The sequence below is a fragment of the Acanthopagrus latus genome, chromosome 9 (genome assembly GCF_904848185.1).
Source record: "Acanthopagrus latus isolate v.2019 chromosome 9, fAcaLat1.1, whole genome shotgun sequence".
NCBI lineage: Eukaryota > Metazoa > Chordata > Actinopteri > Spariformes > Sparidae > Acanthopagrus > Acanthopagrus latus.
The window spans coordinates 23,762,913-23,784,518 of record NC_051047.1 but is presented as its reverse complement, the minus strand read 5'-3'; the positions used below and the strand labels follow the sequence as shown (position 1 = coordinate 23,784,518).

General features: G+C 41.9%; 1 protein-coding gene across 8 annotated transcripts in view; it reads right to left on the bottom strand.

The window, feature by feature from the left end:
• adarb1b (adenosine deaminase RNA specific B1b) overlaps positions 1-21,606 on the bottom strand; it is a 127,484-nt gene that overhangs the window by 43,138 nt on the left and 62,740 nt on the right. For 2 of the 8 annotated variants that reach the window (XM_037110116.1, XM_037110118.1), the window contains exon 3: positions 5,187-5,222. The exons of 2 other annotated variants lie outside the window; for them this stretch is intronic. Coding sequence is in view for 4 of the 6 variants with exons in the window: in XM_037110111.1 (XP_036966006.1) it covers positions 4,118-4,217 (100 nt within the window). In the remaining 2 variants the exon portion in view is untranslated. Of the gene's footprint in view, positions 1-1,339; positions 1,515-4,117; positions 4,310-5,186; positions 5,223-21,606 lie in introns of those variants that run through there. 4 more of the 8 variants (XM_037110111.1, XM_037110113.1, XM_037110112.1 and 1 more) reach the window with 4 other exon arrangements.

Below are 21,606 nucleotides of genomic sequence, written 5' to 3'. Positions count from 1 at the left end.
TATTTCATATACGGCCCATTGGAAAGCATCGTCTGCGAGTGTCATGGCTTGGCACATTTATGAGAGATGCATTGAAGAACTTATCATTTGGAAGATATGCTTAAGTTCAGCATTTTGTAAGCGAATGTGCAGTGTAAGATAATTCACTTATAAATTATGATCATCCACACACCATTGATACAGCATGTGCAACTACAGGTCTGTACCACAGAGCTGCAGACGGAACTAAAGATAGCAGTAGCACATTTTATTCAGAGCTATGTAAATAACTACAAAAAAAAGAACAACAACAACAAAAAAAACCAAACAAACAAACAAAGAAATTATGAGATTAATTATAAAGGTAAAAATATTAGGTCAAGGCAAACCAAAACCAATAAAAGTGGAAGATGAAATAACATTCATTGGTATTATTCAAGTGAATAAAGTCAGGAAGTAAGAACAGCAGCAAGAAAAGTTCCAACAACTAGGGCTGGCCAATATATAAGATACATATTGTGATATGGGACTATGCACAGAAGAGGGTATACTGGGATTTTGAATGTTGCTAGATCATGATCTGGCATAAATTCTGTCTTTACAGTAAAGTGATACCAGTTCACAAATCCTAATGTGTTAAGATTTTGTGAAGACATCCCAACAAAACTGCTGCAGTATCAATATCTACCAAACAAAAAACACCAGTATCTGATAAACTGGGAATGAGACTCAACAATCAATCTTCCTTAAAACTGCACATTTGACATTAACTATGATAACGGCTCAGAAACAGCCAGTCTTCTTTCTGATGGTCCTGTACAGGTGATACAGAGGCATCAGTATTATATTGAGACTGTTTCATAACCAGTCAAAAGTTCTTCGGGGTTAGTTCAAGTAAAACTACTGAATACTCACTAAAACGACTTGTTCCACAATTGTACAATACTAGATGTAAGGCTACATGACAGAAAAAGCTCCATCAACTCCTGATTTCACCCTAGAGGTAACATTACCAAGTGTAGATTCTAAGAGTAACAGACAGCCGGTCTAACAAAATACAAATTGGGGGACAAGTGAAAAACATTTGGGGATCAAGGCCTGACTCAAGTCTGTGATGTAAGTTAAAACAGCACCTTAACTCTGAGACATAGACAATTGATAGGACTTAAAAGGGTCATATTTAGGTTAACTGTAAGCTCTACGTGATATCATCAGCTAAGTAGCAATGTACCTCAGTCAAATTATTCAGGTGCCCAATTCAAAATATTCAGGTAATAACTTAAAGCTACTTAAAACTCTTAGTATGATCCATATGTGCACAAAACCAAATTGTAAACTGTCATTCTTAAGAAGCACTTACACATGTTTGTGTTCAGGACTGCAGCTTGTATTAGTGGCTGACCCTGGTCGACCCCTGTATCGACACGCTGAAGCGTCCTTGTGAAAATCATTATCCACACCTCATGGTGTTCTCGGTCCGTGCTTCAGCTGACTCTGCCCTCACTCAGCAAGGAAGCCAGCAAAGAGATTTTCAGTCAGTGTCACATTATTCCACTGATGATTGTCTTAAGTGAGCACGTGACCTCGTCTCTCACGGCTAGCATTAGGTGCTAGCGCGCCAGGCACTAAAGCTAAAGTGCTAAGCAACTTATCAGGAGGCTTCCAGCGCCGGGCATTAAAGCTGACTGAGAGAGCGAGTAGATCCAACACTGGCCCAAAGTCCTGCTTAGTCATCGCTTCTCTCAATATGGTGAAAAAGTGCCACTTTCATTCCCATGTTGATAAGGGAGAGTGAAAGGGCCGGAAACAGACCTGTGTAATGCTGATGGACGTAGTCAGTCTCTGAGTGAGCGGGGCTCAAGTGCGAATCGGGGGGCTAGAAATGCAGCATCAGCAGCGGTGGATTTACTTGGATGAATGGACTCGGCTCGTCGAGGAAGGTGTGGGGTGTGGGGCGGTGGGTGTCAAAGCAAGTGGCTGAGACATGGCTAATGCTGCCAGTGAGCTGTGGCCACCTAAGTAATTACTACCTTTGCTGTTAGGCTAATCCCCAGAGCAGAGCAGCAAACTCAGGAGAGAAAAGCTTAGAGTATTTCACTGTGGGGCTCCCGTCACCCGGCTTCACAAGGAGACACGGACCTGTCTCACTCGCAGAGAGAGAGAGAGAGAAGAGATCAGCTCATCTATTTGACTCTAAAATTCTGATACTTGAAAGAAAAAAAAATCTTGCCAGAGGACGGCAAAGCACATTGAGCATATCTGATTATTATTTTATTATTTTAAGAACTTTTTAGTGCTTCCATCAAGCTTTTAATGTGAATAAAAATGCGTGGCTGAAATGTGAGTGAGAGTCCCGTAATTAAAATGCATAAGAGAGATTTGTGAGCTGGTCTCTCTAAAGTTAATGAACTTTTCTCTTTTATGACGCTAAAACAAGAGTCAAGTTCTTAATGTTTTCTGATGATGCATCCAACTAGCCTACAGGGTTTTTTATCCTTTGTAGTAAGGATGCAAGATCTTATATACATTTGCAGAGCATCTACATACATGCATATATATAAGAGCTAACCCTTTCATGCATAGAGTCTTAAAGCCTACAGGTTAAGATGCAGGTACATACACTAACTCTAATGTTCACAGTTGGATGTTTCAAGTCAATGAAGGCTAAAACGATTGTGAATGAATGTTTCTAAACATACCAGTAAATTAGATCTTTATGTTTATTTATGATTACGTAAGAAAAATAAAATGCTTGACTATAATCTACATGTTAAATTATAGGTGACTACAGTTAATTTTCTTTTAATTCAGTCTTTATTTAACCAGGTTAGTCCCACTGAGATTATAAATCTCTTTTACAAGGGAGACCTGGCCAAGAATGGCGGCAACACAGACTCATTGTATTTCACCGTAGTATCAAATATTGTTTTGTGGTATAATATTCCGAAGTTTAACTTCTTTCTTTAGCTGGTGCCTTAAAGCTTCCCTTCCCCATTCAGACTTTGGGAACAAAAAAAAACCTGAAATGTGAAGAGAACGACAACTGTGATTTTCATATTTTAAGTTTTAAAATTAAGATGTGTATATTTAGACAACTTTATTCATCCAAATTGCAGGTTTGCCAAGAATGGCTTTATAAATAAAAAACCTACCTGCGACTGAGGCGCTGTGCACCTGAACCAGATCAGTTCACTTACACACTGACACACAACAAAGAGAACGACAGTTTGTGATGAACCTCAGAGCTCCATGAAGACAGTGAGCAGAGCCATTCATACATTCTTCATAATCAATAACAGGCAAAGCGGTAACCTTCACCGATTTCCTTTTAACAGACAAAAAAGCAAGAACTTCCAGATAATAGTTTTAGCTTTTTTGAATATACAAATGAATTTATACGGTCAGTTATGTATCGATCTGGCCGTCGAGGACTAACTACTCTTGTGCTTGTATACAGTTTATCTTTAAGATTTGGGGAAAAGTGTCTTTCTTTAATAATTTTTTTTCAAACAAAAACATAAATACAATAATTTTAGATATAAGTCATTCCTCAGATGAAACACTAGTATTGCAGGATTACTAATCTTTAAAAAGAATAATAATTTAAACCACATGCCAACTTTGTTTTGGACCAGCAGTTACTCTGGTCAAGTATGATGTCCTCTGTAACAGTTGCTTCTAAACATTATGATGTGATACAATGCTGATTAAGACGCATTTCTGATGGATGTGCAAGAAGAAGAGGAGGAAGCACATTTGTTTTTAAAATAAATACAACTTTCCAAACGCAATGAATGAAACTTCTCTGCAAGTAAAACAACAAAAAAACTGAATACAAATGGCAGCATTTGTTCATTTGAAACATTCCGTATAGGTTTAACAGCCTCAAAATTCATACTGTGAGGAATTTAACACTGTAACTGTACGGCACCATCTGTGTTTGTACACCGAAAAACAAGAACAGATTCCACAGCAGTCTGCTGACGCTGTTAACAACTTCAAACTTGACAGACAAAGAAAACAAACGGTTTATTACAGCTGCTGCTCGGCTCCGCTCTCCCCTCCTGAACATTACAGAGTCTACAACGAGCCAGCTCAGCATCTCTCCGTGTGTGTGAGCTGCAGCTGTGGGGGTTACCTTTGCGCTCCGAGCGTTTCTTGCGCCTCCTCTTGAACCTGCGTCGGATCAGGCAGTAATAGGAGCCCACGTTCTGCGCGCCGTTGGTCAGAAGGGCCATGACTCGGTCGAGACTGACTAACACTGTTGTGAAGACGGCTAAAGCTGCTCTCTCACAACACTAGACTAACCTGCTGCGGACGAAACTTCAGCAACACATGGTCTACCTGTCTGTCACCTCTCACGCCAGTCTGGTGCTGCCGAGCTAATAATATTCACAACTCCACACACCTGCAGCGTTTCTTTGTTTCTACTTTAGTCCGTCCCCTGTATCCTAACTCTCTTTCCCTCCCTCACTTTCCTCCTCCTCCTCCTCTCGCCGTTTCTCTCCTCTGTTGACTCCATCTCTACCCTATCAGTAGTCGGGGAGGAGAGGCGATGGAGTATAGTGTGAAGAAGAGGGAGGGGACTGGCGGAGGAGAGAGACTCTTTCATATGTTTGTGAATTAAAACTACTCACACACTCTAAATCCTCTCGCAAATAAACAGACGTCTCCAAGAGGCAGAAACCTCCTCAGAGATCCATCAGTGAAAACAAACGTGTGCACTGAATCCAACTTTGATATGCTCTCTCACACACGACATTCAAACATGCTGATATTAAAAAAAAGACAAAAAATCTTATTACAGCGCAAACAAATGTTCTTGTTGCACGTAGTTTAACTCTAAAATCAACATTTACATTTCTTGCTTCTTCCATTCCCTCTATAAGTAGATGATGCTCAGGAGCGTAAAGATCAGAACCAACTCAGAAAGAAACCCTCTGCCTTCCTCTAGTGGTGATCTTTTGTAATTACATCTCTGAGGGTCCCAAACGACATCTTCCAAGCACTGAGGGGCCCGCTTATGATTAAAAACGATGTAGTGACTGATAAATGATCCGAGCTGAAAGTTATATTTCAAATGGTATCCCAGAAAAGTCTACATGAGGCCAGAGGGCAAAGACAGGAGGACAAACGAGGGAAAAGAAAAGTGACCAAAAACAACACAAATGGAAAAAAGGTAGAGAGAAAAAAATAAAACCCCTCACCTTTGGCTCGGCCGGGATGCCTGTGATCGGAAAACCCTGATGGAGAGAAAGAGAGAAAGAAGATGTTCCGAGTAAGTAAACAGCAGAGATTCTGGCTGCCGTCAAAGATCTGGAGCGCTGACAGTTAACGTCGATGTGAGTTAGTGGTGGACACAGATGAAGTGAAGGTACACACACTGGATTCATGTTCCATTAGCACTGGTTTATCCAGCCAAGGTTTCCACATCAGGAAACCAGGCAACTGTCTGAAAACACTAGTATTTCCTGATGGTCAGAGCCGTTGTTTGCAGTAATTGAATTCAGGGTCTTTCCACTGTGTGAGACTGGAGCCATTCATTTAGATGGAAAATAGTTCTTCTCTGATTTTAATTAATTCATTGCCATATAAATTGAGTGTTTCTGTGCTTCCCCGGTGAGCACCACACTTGGAGAAACACGCTACACTTATTAAGAAATTACAAGCATTAAAAAACATATGACTAAATGTGACTAAAATGTTTCCTGAAAAATAAAACAGACTGAAGGTTAATGAAAGGTCTGTGTGCCTCAGATGACTGAATTAAACATTTAAAATGTTTAAAACTAAAGAGCAGAAAACTTGTTGAAGGAGTCGATTAAAGGCACCACAATCTGTGACATGAAACGATAACGGGGATGAAGGTAAAGATCATGTATAGCTTCTAAACTAGTTGGGTCACATTTTCTTTCTGTTGTCTTGTTTTCTTTCCCTCAGTTTGTATTGTTTTTACCTGATGATCTGGTTTGATCCGCTGGTTTTCGGTTCAGTTGTTTCCTGTTTTATTTTGGTATATTCATAATCACGTGTCATGAATTTCCGTCCACTTCCTGCCTTTGTTCCTGTGTATTGAAGCCTGTGTTTTCACTTCACTCTTCTTCTTCTCTTATGTGGATTATTCAGGTTTATGTTTGCGGCCTTTTTGCCTTTGGTTGCTTGTATTTTGGCTTTTACCTGTCTGCCTCTGTGCTCTGCATTTGGTGGTTTCAAACTTTACACACATGTACATTCAACAAGGTTCATTGCACATATTCATTGTTATTATAGGTTTGTATGGTAGAGGATTTCCTTTATTTTGAATTTCCTCCGGGATCAATAAAGTATCTATCTATCTATCTTTTATTTTGTCTCGTTTGTAGGCACACAACCTGTCAGGTGATCAGTCTGTACAGGCGCTTGTAATGTGTTCCTCTCCACTGATGAAATGTCTGTTCCTGCAGCGTCACATGAAGGTAATAAATGGAGCATTTACAAGCGTTAAGACTATTTTTCTGTTTTGCACCCTGTAATTCTGTCCGGCACCTCATGTTCAACATGTTAGGCTGGTGCATACTGGTGCACAATCCCCTCCTATTCTCATCGTACTCCTATCGTCAACAGTGACAAGTTTTCCCCGTTTTGGCTTCACTTGAGCACTCTGGATTTTAAATGAAACCACGACTAGGAGTTTTGGAAACGTTAAGGATCGTAGAGGAAGGTGTCTTTATCCACACTGCGTGATTATAAGAAAGGTGGTTCTTTTTATGTGCAGGTGGCCGATTTTAAAAGATGCACAGCAAGAAAATAATTCTTAATCCTGCATTTTTTAATGCAATATTCACTGTTGATGCTCTTATAATCAACACACCAACTTTAGAAGCACCAGTGACCCTCAACAAATGAATAAGTAATAGTTCCATTAAGTAAGTACAGATAGAGTAGCAAAGTCTATTACACTTTGCCACCAGAACTCTGCAAAATTCAAGAGGCGGCATGTGAAAAACTACTTGAAGCCCTAAAAATGCCAACCAGATATAACAGTTAATCTACAGGAGGATGTGAAAAGAAAAAAATAAATAAAACAAAATCCCTTAAAGCTCCACAGCCCTCTGTGGTAGATACGGCAGCTGGGGATAGAGATGATGGTAAAAGAATAAGAGACGAGGAGGGAGAGAAGCAATAGAGTCATAAAAGCTTGGGAAGAGTAAAGGCGGTGTGAGGGAGGATACAGAGAAAAACCCTCGAGTGAGAACGTAAGATAAAGGATGAGGCGAAAACAGGCCAGAGATGTGGTAATGAAGAGTGGGAGATGAAGTTGTATGAAGTGGGGAAAGGTAAGATGAGGTGAGGAGGTGAGCAAAATAAAAATGAAGAGCAGTTAATAATCCACAAGAAGGATTTGTGACATTTAGGGTCAACGAGGCTCCTAAACAGCTTGATTAGGGTTCGGAAAAGGTCACGTTTTGGCTAAATACCTTCTTTGAGCACCGGAAACACAGCTGGAGGTGTCCTGGCTTCTTGTCGCATTAGTCTACTTTTTTTTTTGTCACCACAAACAAAAGTTGTCTGAGGTCTCCTTGTGGTACAAATACTGAAACAGACTCTCTCACCGCGGCCACTGGCTCAGCAGCACTTCTCACATTACTCCACTGCAATTCCCTCCACCACCCGATATGAAAGTCAGGTTCTAAATGTGTAATGCCGACTCGATATGACACGTTTTGTAGTGATATCAACATGGTACATAGCCTATGATGCGTACAAATGAGGAGAGATCAGTGGATCAATTCATTCTGGTGAGTGGGCTAAAGAAAATTGACTGATTTTAGTATCAAATAATAGTCTCAGTCATTTTTAGGCAACAAAGTCAAACATTTGCTGGTTCCAGCTCCTACATGTGAGGCTCTTCTGCTTCTCCTAGTAAATGAAGAGTCTTTGGACTCAGAATGAAACAATATGAAGACGTCACTTTGGGCTCTGGGAACTTGTGATGAGCATTTTCAAAAATGTTTGATATTCTATAGACTGAAAAATGAATTGTTTAATCATGAAAATAATCGTTAAGTTGCAGCTCTAATGTAAAATGCTTCTAAAAAGCAAATCAAAAGGATTCGGAGTAGAAGTTGTCAATTAAGCACACAAAGTTAAACTGAGCAGAATATGAGAGAGAAAATATGTTGCAAGAGAAGGAAAACAAGACAACAACCATGTGGTGGTCGCACAGGGAGAAAAATAAAAAACAAAAACGGCGGAAAGGAAAAGAGAGCCGGCCAAAAGATTGAGGATAAGAGTCATCAGCCTGAGAACGGAGATGATGAACTGAAATAAAATCCAGACGCAAATTCATTCATGCTTCTGTGTGCGAGCCAACGATAACTCCAGCTGGCCAAGTCTCACCACAACTGCCTTGGCTGGGTGACCGCTTTTTGTTTTGCCTTGTTTGCTGAAGGGGAGACGACTCGGTCCACTCTGTATTCTGATTCACAGAGACTGCTCAAGCTGCAGACATGGGGGTGAGTGAGAGTGGGAGCATGTCCCATCAGAGGCACATTTTGTTCCCCCGCTCTCCCTCTGTCTCTCTCTCTCTCTCTCTCGGCATTTTCAACACATACTGACCGGACACCAGTAAAGAGGGCTGCGGTCGCCGAGCCAATACTTTGTGGTCATCGAGCCTGAATTTTAAAGTCGTTCCAGACTCCGAAATAACAGCCTCAACTCCTGGTGGCCTTCTGCAGCGGTCTGACAGAGAAACATAACCATTGACAAAAACAAACCTCTCACACGGTTTCACAGAAAAGGCAATCCAGGCTACTGCGGTGAGCCCATCTGTTGGCTCATACGGTAGATGTACTCACAGTCAACTAAAAAGCACAAAGCTCTAAAAATAGACTCAGTGGAACAGTTTTTATTCTTCAGCCTTTCCAAAGCTGTTCATGTGAACATTTACGTCAGTTCCCGGGAAGCAGATTTCCAAGAGCTGTATCAGAGTTGTTCAATTACAAATTCAACTGGGCTGGATTTTAAAACCGAGACATGTCGATGGGCCAGATATTTTTCAGCAGCATCTTATTTCTTTTTTCCTTTTGATTGTCAATTATTTCAGTGTTGATGGAGAGATTTATCAAGTGCAGCACTTGTAAGTGTCGGTTAGCCAGATGTTCTGAAAAGCTGCTAAACGTGGTCAGAACCGCCTCGCATGAGATGACGTGGATTTGTGACGGACACCCGACTGATTTTTATCAGTGCTGCACATGTGCAACTCTCAACAGAGATGAGAAGGACGTGAGCTGGCTACACTTGTTAGCTACTTCCATCATTAGCTCTGGAAAAGAATGATGTTTTTATTGATCAGTGCTTTTTAAAAATCACATTTTTAAATAGATAGTTCCGTTTTTTGTTTTTTTTTAAGGAATTGTATCTTGTCCCTTGAAAGACTCTCTCTTTTTGTCTTTTATCAACTTTATTCAAACAGATGTACAGCAGAAAAACACTGATGTCTGTATATCATCAGATTCTTCACTCACGTCAGGGGGGAACACAGGTTGTATACAATAGAGATAAAAATAAAGCAAAATAAATATTCAAAGGTAATATAAACAAAAATTTAAATAAATACCTTGTGAAGCAGATGGCATGTGTTTAAAGTACATACAGATATTGAAAACGTATATGGTTTGATATAAACAGCCAGCTCCAAACAGCTTGGCATTTTATTTCTGAATTCAGATTTTATTGCAATATAGTCTATAAGCACACACGGACATTACATCAGTATTACTGATAAAATGTCCTGATTTAGTTGTCAGATTTAGTTGCTACTTTTTGATTTACTGTTTGGGCTGAGTGTAGATGACTGGTACAAAGAGAAGATAAAGGTAGATAAAAAAGATAGAAAAAAAATAATGATCAGAAATTAAAGAGCTGGAAACGTCAAGAAACGACCTGGGACATTTAGACAGACTCTGTGGTGTGTTCGCTATGTTCAGAGCTGGAGTGCCATGACAGCAGAACCCAACTAATACTCGATTTATTGGGGCCTACGCCGATATCAGGAAGTGAACAATTCCATATTGATACACTGGTCAATATTCTTAAAAATACACATAATGTATAGATGAAAGCGCGTTCTGATCCCATTGATCCCTCATATGTTGTTATCGAACACTTCTGAAAAAGATATATACGTAACGGAGGACAGATATTTACAGTAGCCAACAATTACTGTTAACTCCTAAAAGGCATCCGTGTGCTGAAAGAGCAAACTTCACAAGGAATTTATATTTACCACAAGCGACTTTTTTCTGCATTATTATGCCTAAAAATTGTGATACGCCAATACTGGCTGATAATATCTGCCAGCCAATAAATCGGTCGATCTGGTATTGAATTCAAAACACCATAAATGGAGGCAAATGGTTTCGGCAGTTAAGTTGGTCTATGTGTGCAGCTTAACATCAATTTTCAGTATTTCAGTGTCTGATGAGGTATATGATATGAGAATATAGTGACTGCTGCCAATGAATAGGCTGCAGCGAAATCATGTTAACTAGTAGTCACAGGAAACTTCACTTCCTAATATTGTTCAACTACCACAAATATATTGAGAGAAATATTCTTTGTAATAATATGGGAATCATGTACAACCAAACTGAAGCAATAGGAGACACTTCAAAAGGGGTCAGGTGTCAAATAAAGCAGCCTCATTAAACCGATATGTTGATGTTCTCACTTTTACAACGCGCAAACAAGACCCTTCAGCTACGCCGAGGAATGCTCATTAGTATTTATAAGGAGCCCTCATTAAAAATCTAGTAACACAAACCAAAATATATCCATCTAACAGGCTAATTTCAAAGCAAAAACAAAATTAACAGGCTGAAGAACTAACGAACATCTGGAGAGGAATACACAAACAAAGAGGCGGACCTCAGGATGTTGCTTCAGCTGCATGTCAGAGCGCTTATCTGAGTGGAGAAACACCGACAGACCTTGCATGTTGACGTGTCCTGCGATGCCTGAATACCTGAACATGAAGGCGGATGAAAAATGTCCAGGCGCGAGCGGAGCTTCATTGCCTTGTGAGGAAGCCACGTTCCTAAAGCAACACCCACTGAACCTCATCTTGTGCACAGAGTTTGGCAGAAGAGAGAGAGAGAGGGAGAGGGAGGGAAGGAGGGAGTGATTGTGTGTGAGAGATTAGTAGAGACAGAAGGGGAGAGCCACGGAGAGCTTTTGGGAGTTGAATGTAAGTGTAGTGTGTGTCTGTGTGTGTGTGGTGTGGTCATGTTAGTGTCTAACAGCGGCGGACCTCCTCTCTGGTCTTTGATGACCGGAGTAGGGTGCAGAGCGTGGATGGAGAGAGATGCAGGGGGCTTTATTATCTCGATGTAAGTGACCAGCAGAGGAGGAAAAAAAGAAGAAAAAAAAAAGCCTTCCGATGCCGGGCCGGACAGAAAAATTAATTCAGAGTGGTTGATTATGAAAGAGACGGACATCCAGTCAACTGTGCATGAAAAGAGGAGTGCGTGACTGTAACCCTCGCCTTCAGCCAAAAACTAGGCCAGTAGCTCGGTAACCACTGGCCACACACATTCACACACACACACACACACATGCACACACACACACAAATGGGCTAGCCAGGGTCCTGATAGACATTAAATGCCACTCCTCCCTGTGACCTAGCTTTCTCTCACACATACACACACACACACACACACACAAAGGGGCACAATTTTAATTAATCCATCATTTAATTACAAGTGTGTGTGTGATTGTGCTGTGATTTATCGAGCGTGTGTGTCTCTGTGTGTGTGTGTGTGAGAGAGAGAGAGAGAGAGAGAGAGAGAGAGAGAGAGAGAGAGCTGCATCACCGTCTATCCTTCTTTCCCCCGATGCAATGCCTGTGAATGTTTGGCTGTGTTTTTGTTGTACCGCCGCTCGTCCAGCAGAGGGCGGCACCGCTACAAGATGATGGAACATTACATGCAGTAAGTCCAGAGTGAGAGAGTGTTTTTCATTTTGCCTGCATTCATCACTTCCATTCAGAGTATCCTGCTGTGACTGCTCATACGTGTTAATCTGCTCCATTCTTGAATCTTGATGAAGTTCAGATCTGAATGGTTGTGTCTATGCTGTGTGCTTTGTCCAGCTCCCACAGGTGTGTTTGTGAAAAGTGTAAAAAACAGTTAGGTGAGCATAAGTGAGAGCAAAGATGGTGACAAAAGGGACACATCTGATTGAGAACTCTCATCACATTCAGACTAAAAGGAAAAGAGTTTTAAAACGACTGCCAGCGCTCTAAAAAAATTCACACCGTCTTATTGTTGAAATAAGCCAAACACCTCCCCTCAAACTTTAAACTCTGAGTTAGCTAAAGAGAGCCGTCTCCTGTCTGTAAATATTTTTAACAGGACATGAGCAAAGATTTAGTCAAATCTGATATCGTCAAGGGTTTGTTCAAAGGTATTTGGCTGTATTTCCAGCGCGGCTCTGTGGTTTCCCGGCAGAACTTTTCTGTATTCAGATCCATGTTCTGTGCACCGTTTTCAGGGAAAAACATTGTGATGCTGGATTGAGACATCCTGAGAAGTCCTAGGATGCATTTTTCAGCACTGAAGGCTTTGAGGCGACGGGTAGAATTCACAATGACCAGAAATGGCTATACGTTTCTTGTCATAGTTGAAGTTTTGTGGGTTGCCAAAGCAATCTTGGCTGCATGAGGCATAAGGAGAGGCATGGTCTCTTAAAAACTAATGTTGTCGCAATACTGGGATTTTCTAGCTTTGATCAACACCATGAAAAATATAATTTCAATACCACAGGTATCTGAAACATCACTGAGGGGATATTACAAAGCTTCCGAGTGAGAGAGTTAACACAGTGCAGTTGGTCCAGGTGTATCCATATTGTGGAAACAGGCACTGAAACCATTTCAAATACTGTGAATCTCCAGTATTGATATTTTTGAAAATGCCTCTAGAACCCACCATGACATCACCCACCGGTTTGAGGATTACTTTGAGGATACAGCCGTGGTCCATCTTGTTGTTTTTGGAGCAAGAAGAGACCATATTGTAGAGAGGCTGGAGCTTGGTAGGACAACCTGACAGGGTCTGGCTGAGGACCAGAGGACACGTTGTGGTAGAGACTCATCTAACACAAGTTAGCCACAGCCTGAAGCAACTGCTTTATCGTTCATTTTACTATAAATTGCAGCATTGTTTACAAAATAAACATTGTGCCGCACTGAGGAAGGCTTGGAACTAGCAATTTGGATCATAAGCTCATTAGGAAACTGTTAACTGTGGTAATAAGCAAAGAGAGAAGTAGGGTCATTTTCTCATAAACATTCAGACATATTGAAACCAGTGTAGGCGCCTCCTGCTGGCCATCAGGAAGAATGCAGGTTTAAGGCACTTCCACATCAGCCTCAATTCTCAGATCCAGAAGCTCCATCAATATTTTATGAAGTCCTTTGTTTAACCTTAAAATGATACATTTCAAGGTTTAACATTTGGCTTAAAAACAACTGTCAATGTGGGAAGCCAGTGAGGGATTGTGTCTTTGACACTGCAATAAAAAGACGCCTACTGTTGATTGGGGCAATGAAGAAGAGGCTGGAATCTGCAGGGGACAAAGTGAACCTCATGCCCTCCTGATGAAGCTTCCTACTGGCAGGTGAAGAAGCAGCTGGTGGCTCCACATGTATCACAGGAGCCACATGGTCTCGACACCCTCGACAACAGTGAGAGGTGGCAGTGACAAAAAACTGCATTGCATGTGAAACATCCTTTGCAAATCAGAGAGAGAGAAACGGGGGAAATGTCCAGGGCATAACTAAAGTTCTTCTGCCAAAATGTGAGCACAGAAAAACTATGGGGCATTTGCCAGATAGCACCAAGCTATAGTGTAATATATGTGGTGTTACGGAAGAATATAAATATTGTGAGGATTCGAACAGCATTCGCTGTCGCTGAGAGCAAGGCCAAACAGGACCGGGGCTGCCTTCACTACAAAAACACCCTAATGTGAGGGAACACACACGGACACACAACCATCCAAGAACTATCTATAAACACATCAGACTGCCAAAATACTCTGGTGACTCCTAACAGCTGAAAATAAAATCCGATTATTCACTTTTTATAGAAACCTCACTGGCTTCTAAATTTTACTGTTCCTCTAAACAGGAGCCTGCTTCTGTTCTCTATAAGACGGCCTGTAAATAGGAATGACATAATTCTTCCTATGGGAGTTCCCTGAAGTTCCCAAGCCGCCCATCGGCTCCCACTGCTGGGTGTGGTCCCCCTCCTTAACCAGCCGCCGGCTCTCCGCCTGGGACAGATCTGCTCCGCTGCTTGTGGCTTCTGGGTCTTGGCTGGGCCTTGACCACCAGTTATGTGTGTGTACGTATACGCCTGTGCAACATAAGCCTGAAGAGAACAATGGACGGCTCTGTGTTAGCCCCTCTGGCAAGACACACACCTGAAGGGCAATGCCAAGAGGCTGTAACAAAGTGCGGGCAGCAGACTTTGAGCCACACTGCAGGTCTTTATGATTGTTTATGAAGTGATATAGTTAAGTGATATGGTTTCACAGCGGGCTGGGCAATCTATCAGTATTATTTTTCCTACTGTGATACAAGACTTTATATGGTCTTAAATTTCAGACGCTGTTAAGTGTTGTCTTTTCCTGGTTTAATGGCTGCATTACAGTAAAGTGATGTAATTTTCTAAACCTACTGGACTGTTCTACTTGTCCTAATAATTGCCTTTACCCACTGAGGCCCAAATCCCAATGCACCCCTTGCCCCCACCACTTAGCCTAGGTGGGTGTTCGTGTGTCTTGTTGGGACAGAGAGGCAGCGTGAAGAGTTTGGGCCACATGGACCAAGGGTTAAGAGACCTCTCAGTTTTTAAAATGTACTACCATACTTTTCTCTATATCAAGTATAAAATAATCACCACTAGTTTGATAGAAGGGAAACAAGGGAAGGTGGCTTTGAAACCGCCTTTCGTAGTGAGAAAACTATGTGATGCATTGGGCACAAAAAGACTTTTTTCGCATTGCAACCCTGCGAAAGGACTTGTTTCACTGTCATAATTTAACCAGCTTGGTTTATAAAGTAATAATTTATATTGAAGTTAGGCTGATGCTACACCAGGAGTTAGCTGTTATAGTGCGCCTGCTATATATATATATATATATATATATGGTAGAACTGAGACTTTATTTTACCCGGAAATTACATTTTTTTGGCTTCATGCACCACTGAGCAGCTTTCATAGGAATGAATGGGCTCTGCCTACTAATTGATGCTGTATGGCTGTGTTAAGGTCACATCTTTGCTTTGCTGATGTCTCAGCTAAGCTAACGTTGCTGATTTGTGCATGGCAATCATGTATTTTCACATATTTAAATGCTGTACTACCCACCACTGATAGCATATGAAGACCTGAGTACAGAAATGGTACTGTGATAATACCTGGATTGCCACAGTAACGCAAGAGAAATAAACACGTCTCAAGACGGTTTGGTCTGTTTACACAAACGGCACTGATGACAACTGATGATGTTCGAGGTTCTTGAAGGGTTGCCCCATTTCATGGGGGAGATTTAAACATTAGCTCTTGTATCTTTGCTCTGACAGGCACTTAAAAATGAGGGGTAGGGGTAAAAATTGGAAATGTGATTGAGCCTTAGTCATCCAAATCACTGATGCTAATATTTTGTGAGAACCAGTAGTCAGCCCAACTCTACTGTCACAAAGATATTGAGGTACTTTGTCATAAATATTGTAATATTTCACTGTGTTGCCAAGTTGTAGCATTTCAGAAGTCTTATCACACCACCATATTATCTTAAGATTGTATCACCCAGCTGTAGTTTAACCTACATTAGCAATATAAAGCAGCGAGGATTTGTCAATACACAGACCTCCGGGCATCATATCCCCTCTAACTCCTCCAGTGTGCTTCTTCAGTCTTCTGTGAGTTTCCTTTGAACAACTGGAGGTGCTCTCCTGAATACAAATCATGCTGAGCTATTTTGATATCGTATGAATTCACTTGTCAGGATTTTCCTCGTGTCAACTCTGGCTGAGTGGAGCTCCGGCGAGCAACATTTTGACAACGATCTCAGGGAAATCCTTCAAGGTTTGCACACTGTCATGGCAACGCGGTCAAAATCCACCCGAGCTGGGTTTTCACATTCCAGTTGCAGGATGTGAATTTGGATCAATTAAACGTGGAACTTTTTATTTATTTATTTATTTTTTGGCTGATGATTCAGGTCATAGGTTCAGGGAAAACAATAATTGAGACTGTGTCTGCTGGAGTGTGAAAGTGACACATTCCTGAGCCAGAACACGTCAACACAAATTACCTGACATTGTTATTCAGAGGAGCTGACAATGAGCTGTGTTTTCTTTCAAGGATGCTTGAGGAGGTTTTAATAGTAAGCTGACGTTATGATAAACGCAGTGGGACTGGCAGCGTCCCAGCATACTGTGTGTTTATTACGAGTTGCTCATAATCTACAACAGAATTTCTCTCCTGCTCCCCGTCATGCTGGAACACGGTACATTTCTCCACACCTTTAACAGTCCTCCCCCTCTTTTTTATACGTTACAACATAGATGTCAGCATTTTTTCCTATGACGAATGAGTCTCTCTTCTCAGCCAATTTATCTTTTCTAGCCTGCTGTGTGCCCTTGTTGATGGCACAACCTTCCATTTCCTGTGTTACAGCGAAGAAGAGGAGGACTTGAGGTCACGGGGAAAGAAATGGATCTGGGTGCAGATGGGAAAAAAAGGGGGTATCTAATTAACAGGGCAAGGATAGATGTGCTGAGGTAGAGCCAGATGGACGGAGAAATGAGACTGGGACGGACTGATAGCACGGTAAAATGTGTTTAAAGGAATATTAAAGACGCTACAAAATCCAAACTCAATAATCAGCCCACTTTAATTTCAGTAGATGGAAAAGCCGATGGAAGCTTGCCCTGAAAGTGTTGGATTGACTCTACCACTCACTCACACACACACACACACACACATACACACTTACTCAAAAGGTTTTACTGCACTGCAATGCGGTGTGACATTGAGGATAATGACTGCACTCACGCACACAGCCGTTCACACACAGACACACGCATGTGACTGCAGGAAAAAAAAAACACCTGCGAATACACAAAGGGAATGTCAAGGTGAGCAGACACGGTCTGTCACGGATTAGAAGGAAACACTCAGTTTAAAAGCTTGGTGGGGTCATTTGTTATTGGACTACATGGATGAACAAGGAGGAGGTCGTGGCAGGTGAGTGTCGGGGACTGCAGCACACTCGCAGCTGACGCTCATTAAGACTGTCAATTGGCAAAAGTACTCGCACCCAAAGGGCAGAAAAGGTTGCTGACATTGCCTTCAAAAATGATCCATGTGGCAATTTTCAGAAAGACTAACATCAGGGTTTTCTGATCTTTCAACCCTGAATATGACAGATTTCCAGGTCATGTATTTAATTTGGCTTGACACTGTTATTCTGGTTTTCAACAGTTACCTCCTCTCAACCTGTATAGTTGAAACGATGTCATCCACACATCCATCCGTTCCAGATTTTGATATGCTACGTTTTATTGATGTAACATGACTAACGGTTGCTTGTCTGGCAAACAGCTCATTTCCATATTCTGAACAAACCTCTGTTGTTTCTCTGGAAATGTCAAATTACATTCAAAACGAGTCACACAGTCACAGTGAGATGCTGGGCAACCATTACCAGTTGACCCCATGCAAATATCCTAGACTTCCTGCAATATACAAACTGTTGCAGGACATAAAAGTCACTGAGCAAACTCATCATTTCTGATGACTTCTACACCTTTGAACAACATGAAACTTTGCTGCCTCAGGAAAGTTTGAGGTCATCCCAAAAATAAAGCCATAAAAACTCTTACTCTCCTCCCTCACCTGCTCTGGTGGGACTACACGAGCTTCTCTGCGGGAAAGGGTGCCCACGCAGGTGTACATCTGTGTGTGTGTGTGTGTGTGTGTGTGTGTGTATCAAAGCGAGTGCATGTGTGTGCGTTCCTCTCCTCCTTTGCTCTGTCTATCTGGGTCAACCATCTGGGCAGTTGCCAAGGTCTTGGTAAAGTGGGCATCACAGCTGGCCAGCACACACCCACAAAAACACACACACACACACGCACACAGAGGACAGTATAGAGCCACCACCAGGTAACATCTGCAACCGCCACCGCCCAAAGCAAGCGTCAACACCGCCACCTGAGCCCTCATTATGTTCTCTGGGAGCCGAGGAGTGAACAGGGTGGGCTTTGTGAGTGCGTGAGCAAGAGCAAAAATGCTTGAGAACCGCTCCGACTGCAATTATAGGGGAATGTGTGTTTGTGTGTTTATGTATGTTTGCATAAATGAGCATGAACTCTTCGGCTCCGGGTTCATTTTCAGTGAACAGGAATGTGGTGTTAAAGCTAATCAGGCACTTTCGAGGTGGAGACTAAATCCGGGCTTGCGGAACCTCTCCAACCTCCTTTTCTTTCAGCCTTTCTGTCGCACAATGGCGGTTTAGGCTTTCCCACACCTCTTCAATTCAGTGGTCGCAGATAGGATTACAACAGAGGTGCTGGAAAAGTAGGCCACCGCATGTCGAGTTCACATTTCTGTGCGTGTGCCTGTACATTGTGAGTGTATGAGACGACACAACACTAAAGTCAGGGTATCCAGTGAAGCAGGCTGAAGCTTACACCTGGTAAAAAGAGAACCTTTTGCGGGAAGCTGTTATCGGTAAAGGCCTGTTTTTAGAGGACCAGCAAATACATGTGAGTACACAAACACACACACTTAGTACATAAGTGCTCCATTCAGTTTCTTAAACCAATAAATGGTCTCAAAACAGATTATAGCCTCTTTCATGGACTTGTCTTAGCTTGTCTGTGAAATCAATTAGCACGAGAGATTCAGAATTTCCAGGTGAGACTGGAACAACTGCCTGGAAAAGGTAGAGAATGCTCTGTGTACGCAGCCAGTTTTCAGGAGAATGAGCGCAGAAGCACAAATGGAAAAACGTATTAAAACACTTACAAGATAGATTTTATAACTACCGTGGCCTTTATCTGGTAATCCCAGACAAATTGCCTCAGAGGAATGAAGCTCCAAAGAAGAAGGAGCTAAAGTCCAGTAAAAGGTTTTATTTTTTTATCTGTATCTGACCTCCAGCCGGTATTTCCTGGAAAGGGACTGGCCTGCATGAATGACCCCCAATTCCAACTAAAGTAGCCTCCAGACTTTTCCATCCATATCTGGGGAATAAATGAAGCGAGATCTGTGACAATATGGCTACTAGACAGATTTAGTGGTGCAGTCAGCTCAACAACAACTCTAACAGTCTCCCCTCTCAGGATTAAAACCACTGAGATGTCACTGAGTTAGGCCTATTTAACCCAACCAACTGCTCCACTAAGTCTGCCCAACAAGGCTTCTTCAGGCACTGGACAGTTCCCTTGAGTCAATGCGGAGCAGAACCAGAAAAAAAAAGAGAAAATCAAGCTTTTGCACATGAAGCAATCAGCGATGGAAGAATGGTCTTGGGGATAGAAACAAAAACATGTGACAGCCTCCTGGCACACTGTTGTTGGTGTCAATGTGCCAAGCCAGAAAACCACAGAGGGGGAATTGGGGCATGGGCAGATGTGCCTGTGGCTGTGGGGCCTCCGTCCCTCTGACAGGCCTCCCCTCCCCCCTACTCATTCATTTTCCGCTCTTTGTTTTTTCCTCTCTTTCTTAAAGTCTTCTTCTGACGGCCTGACACACGCCAACGCCAACATGGTTGTTTCCTTTTACTGCTGAGTGTTTAAGCCTTAAATTATTGAATGTTTTGCTCCCTGTGGCCGACGGCAGAAGACTATGGCTGCACTGGCCATAAATGCACGTGCTGTAATACAGTGTTTCAGGTGTGAGAGTATGTTGTTGTATCCTCATTAATATATGTTGAAAGACAACTGCCCATTACAGCCGACCCAATTGCCAGAGTTTACTGTATGTTAGCTCTATGCGTTTCTGTAAAACCACTGATACTGAACGTTTCATTAGGCCTGTTTAGGTTGAATTTTCTATTTCTGTCTTGTCACAACACTGTGCTTATGCTCTGCTTAGGTTTAAGCACAAAAACCACTTGGTAACGATAAGTAAAACATTTTGGTCGCCAAGATCAGGGATGGAGATGTCTGCAGGTCTCATTAAAAAACACCCAGTTTTGGAGAAACACTATCCGCTGAACATGTTCAAAGCTCTCCTGACAAAAACAGATGGAAATATCCCCAGGTGTACTGCCTAATATCCACTGGTGTCACTCGAACTGCAGTCAGCTGTTTGCCAGCCTATTTTGCTGTAATAATCGCACATCTGTCCCAACCAACATCCTGCGTGAAAGATGGATAATAAGTCTGATGTGCCACGTTTGGTACTCATGTCAACCTTGGATGTGTCTGTAGTTTTCCAGAAATGTTACCTGCTAACATTATCTCCTGACGACTGGGCTGTGTCAGAAGATGAAGTATGCAGGCCAGTTTAAACACAGAGAGCTGCAACAGTGAGTCAGTATCAATGCGATGGGATGCTGGAACATCTCTCTGGGATTACCATGTGGCTGTGGCTGCCTTAGGCCTGTCCTACTATGGACCAGTGAACAAAGCTGGTCTTCCTCGCTCGCTGGGCTGCTTTCTATCCCTCTATATGTCTACATTTTTATTTATTTTATTGCAGATAGTGTGACAGCCCGCAGCCTTGGAGAATCCGAACTCTTTGATGTTGGAAATTTCCACAAAAACACAAGAGGCTGAAGGAATTCTTGTGAGAGAAAGAGAGAGAGCTCTGCAGAATTACGAATAAAATACACAATGTTTTAATGAATCACTGCCAGAATTTTCATGGGAGAAAAAAAAAAAAAAAAAGACAATATGACGATCAGTACTGTGCCATCCTTTCATCCAACTATCCAATTTATTCAGGAACGAGTTCTTGGAATCAAACTGCTTCAAGATTTCATACTCAGTCCCTCCTCATTAGGATAATATTTTAATTTATTCCCAAGACTACTGTCAGCCAAAAATGACCTCTCATTTTCTCTTATCTGTTTGTTTAGTGGTTGCAGTCTGAGAAAGATTTTTAGCCATTATGCTGCAGGACTGTATTTGACATCTCCTTTCACCGGGCAAAGGCCACAGTTACATAAGTGTTACTATTTTAGTTTGGTAACTAACATGCCTCTGATGGAAGGACCGAAGAGTTTTCTGCCAGTACAGCATCACTAATGGCCGGTTTTAAAGTACCCCTGAAAAAAACTGCTGAGGGATGATAATCTAGTTTAGTTTTTTGTTTTTTAATATTGTGTTGTACTTTATTGTTTTAATAAGCACACTGTACTTCTAGAAAATGGCCTCACTCCTTAATTAATGACTGTAAGGCATTTTCATTTGCTTTGGTGGGAAGCTTTGCTGTGGACCGGAGGACTAATGATTCAATGTGATGCGAGCGTGCTGACTCAGGAGGGTTTCAAAGTCATTTGCCCGTTGGGTCACTCAAGGTAAAACCAGGGACCAAAATAGAGAGAGGACAAGGGGGGCAG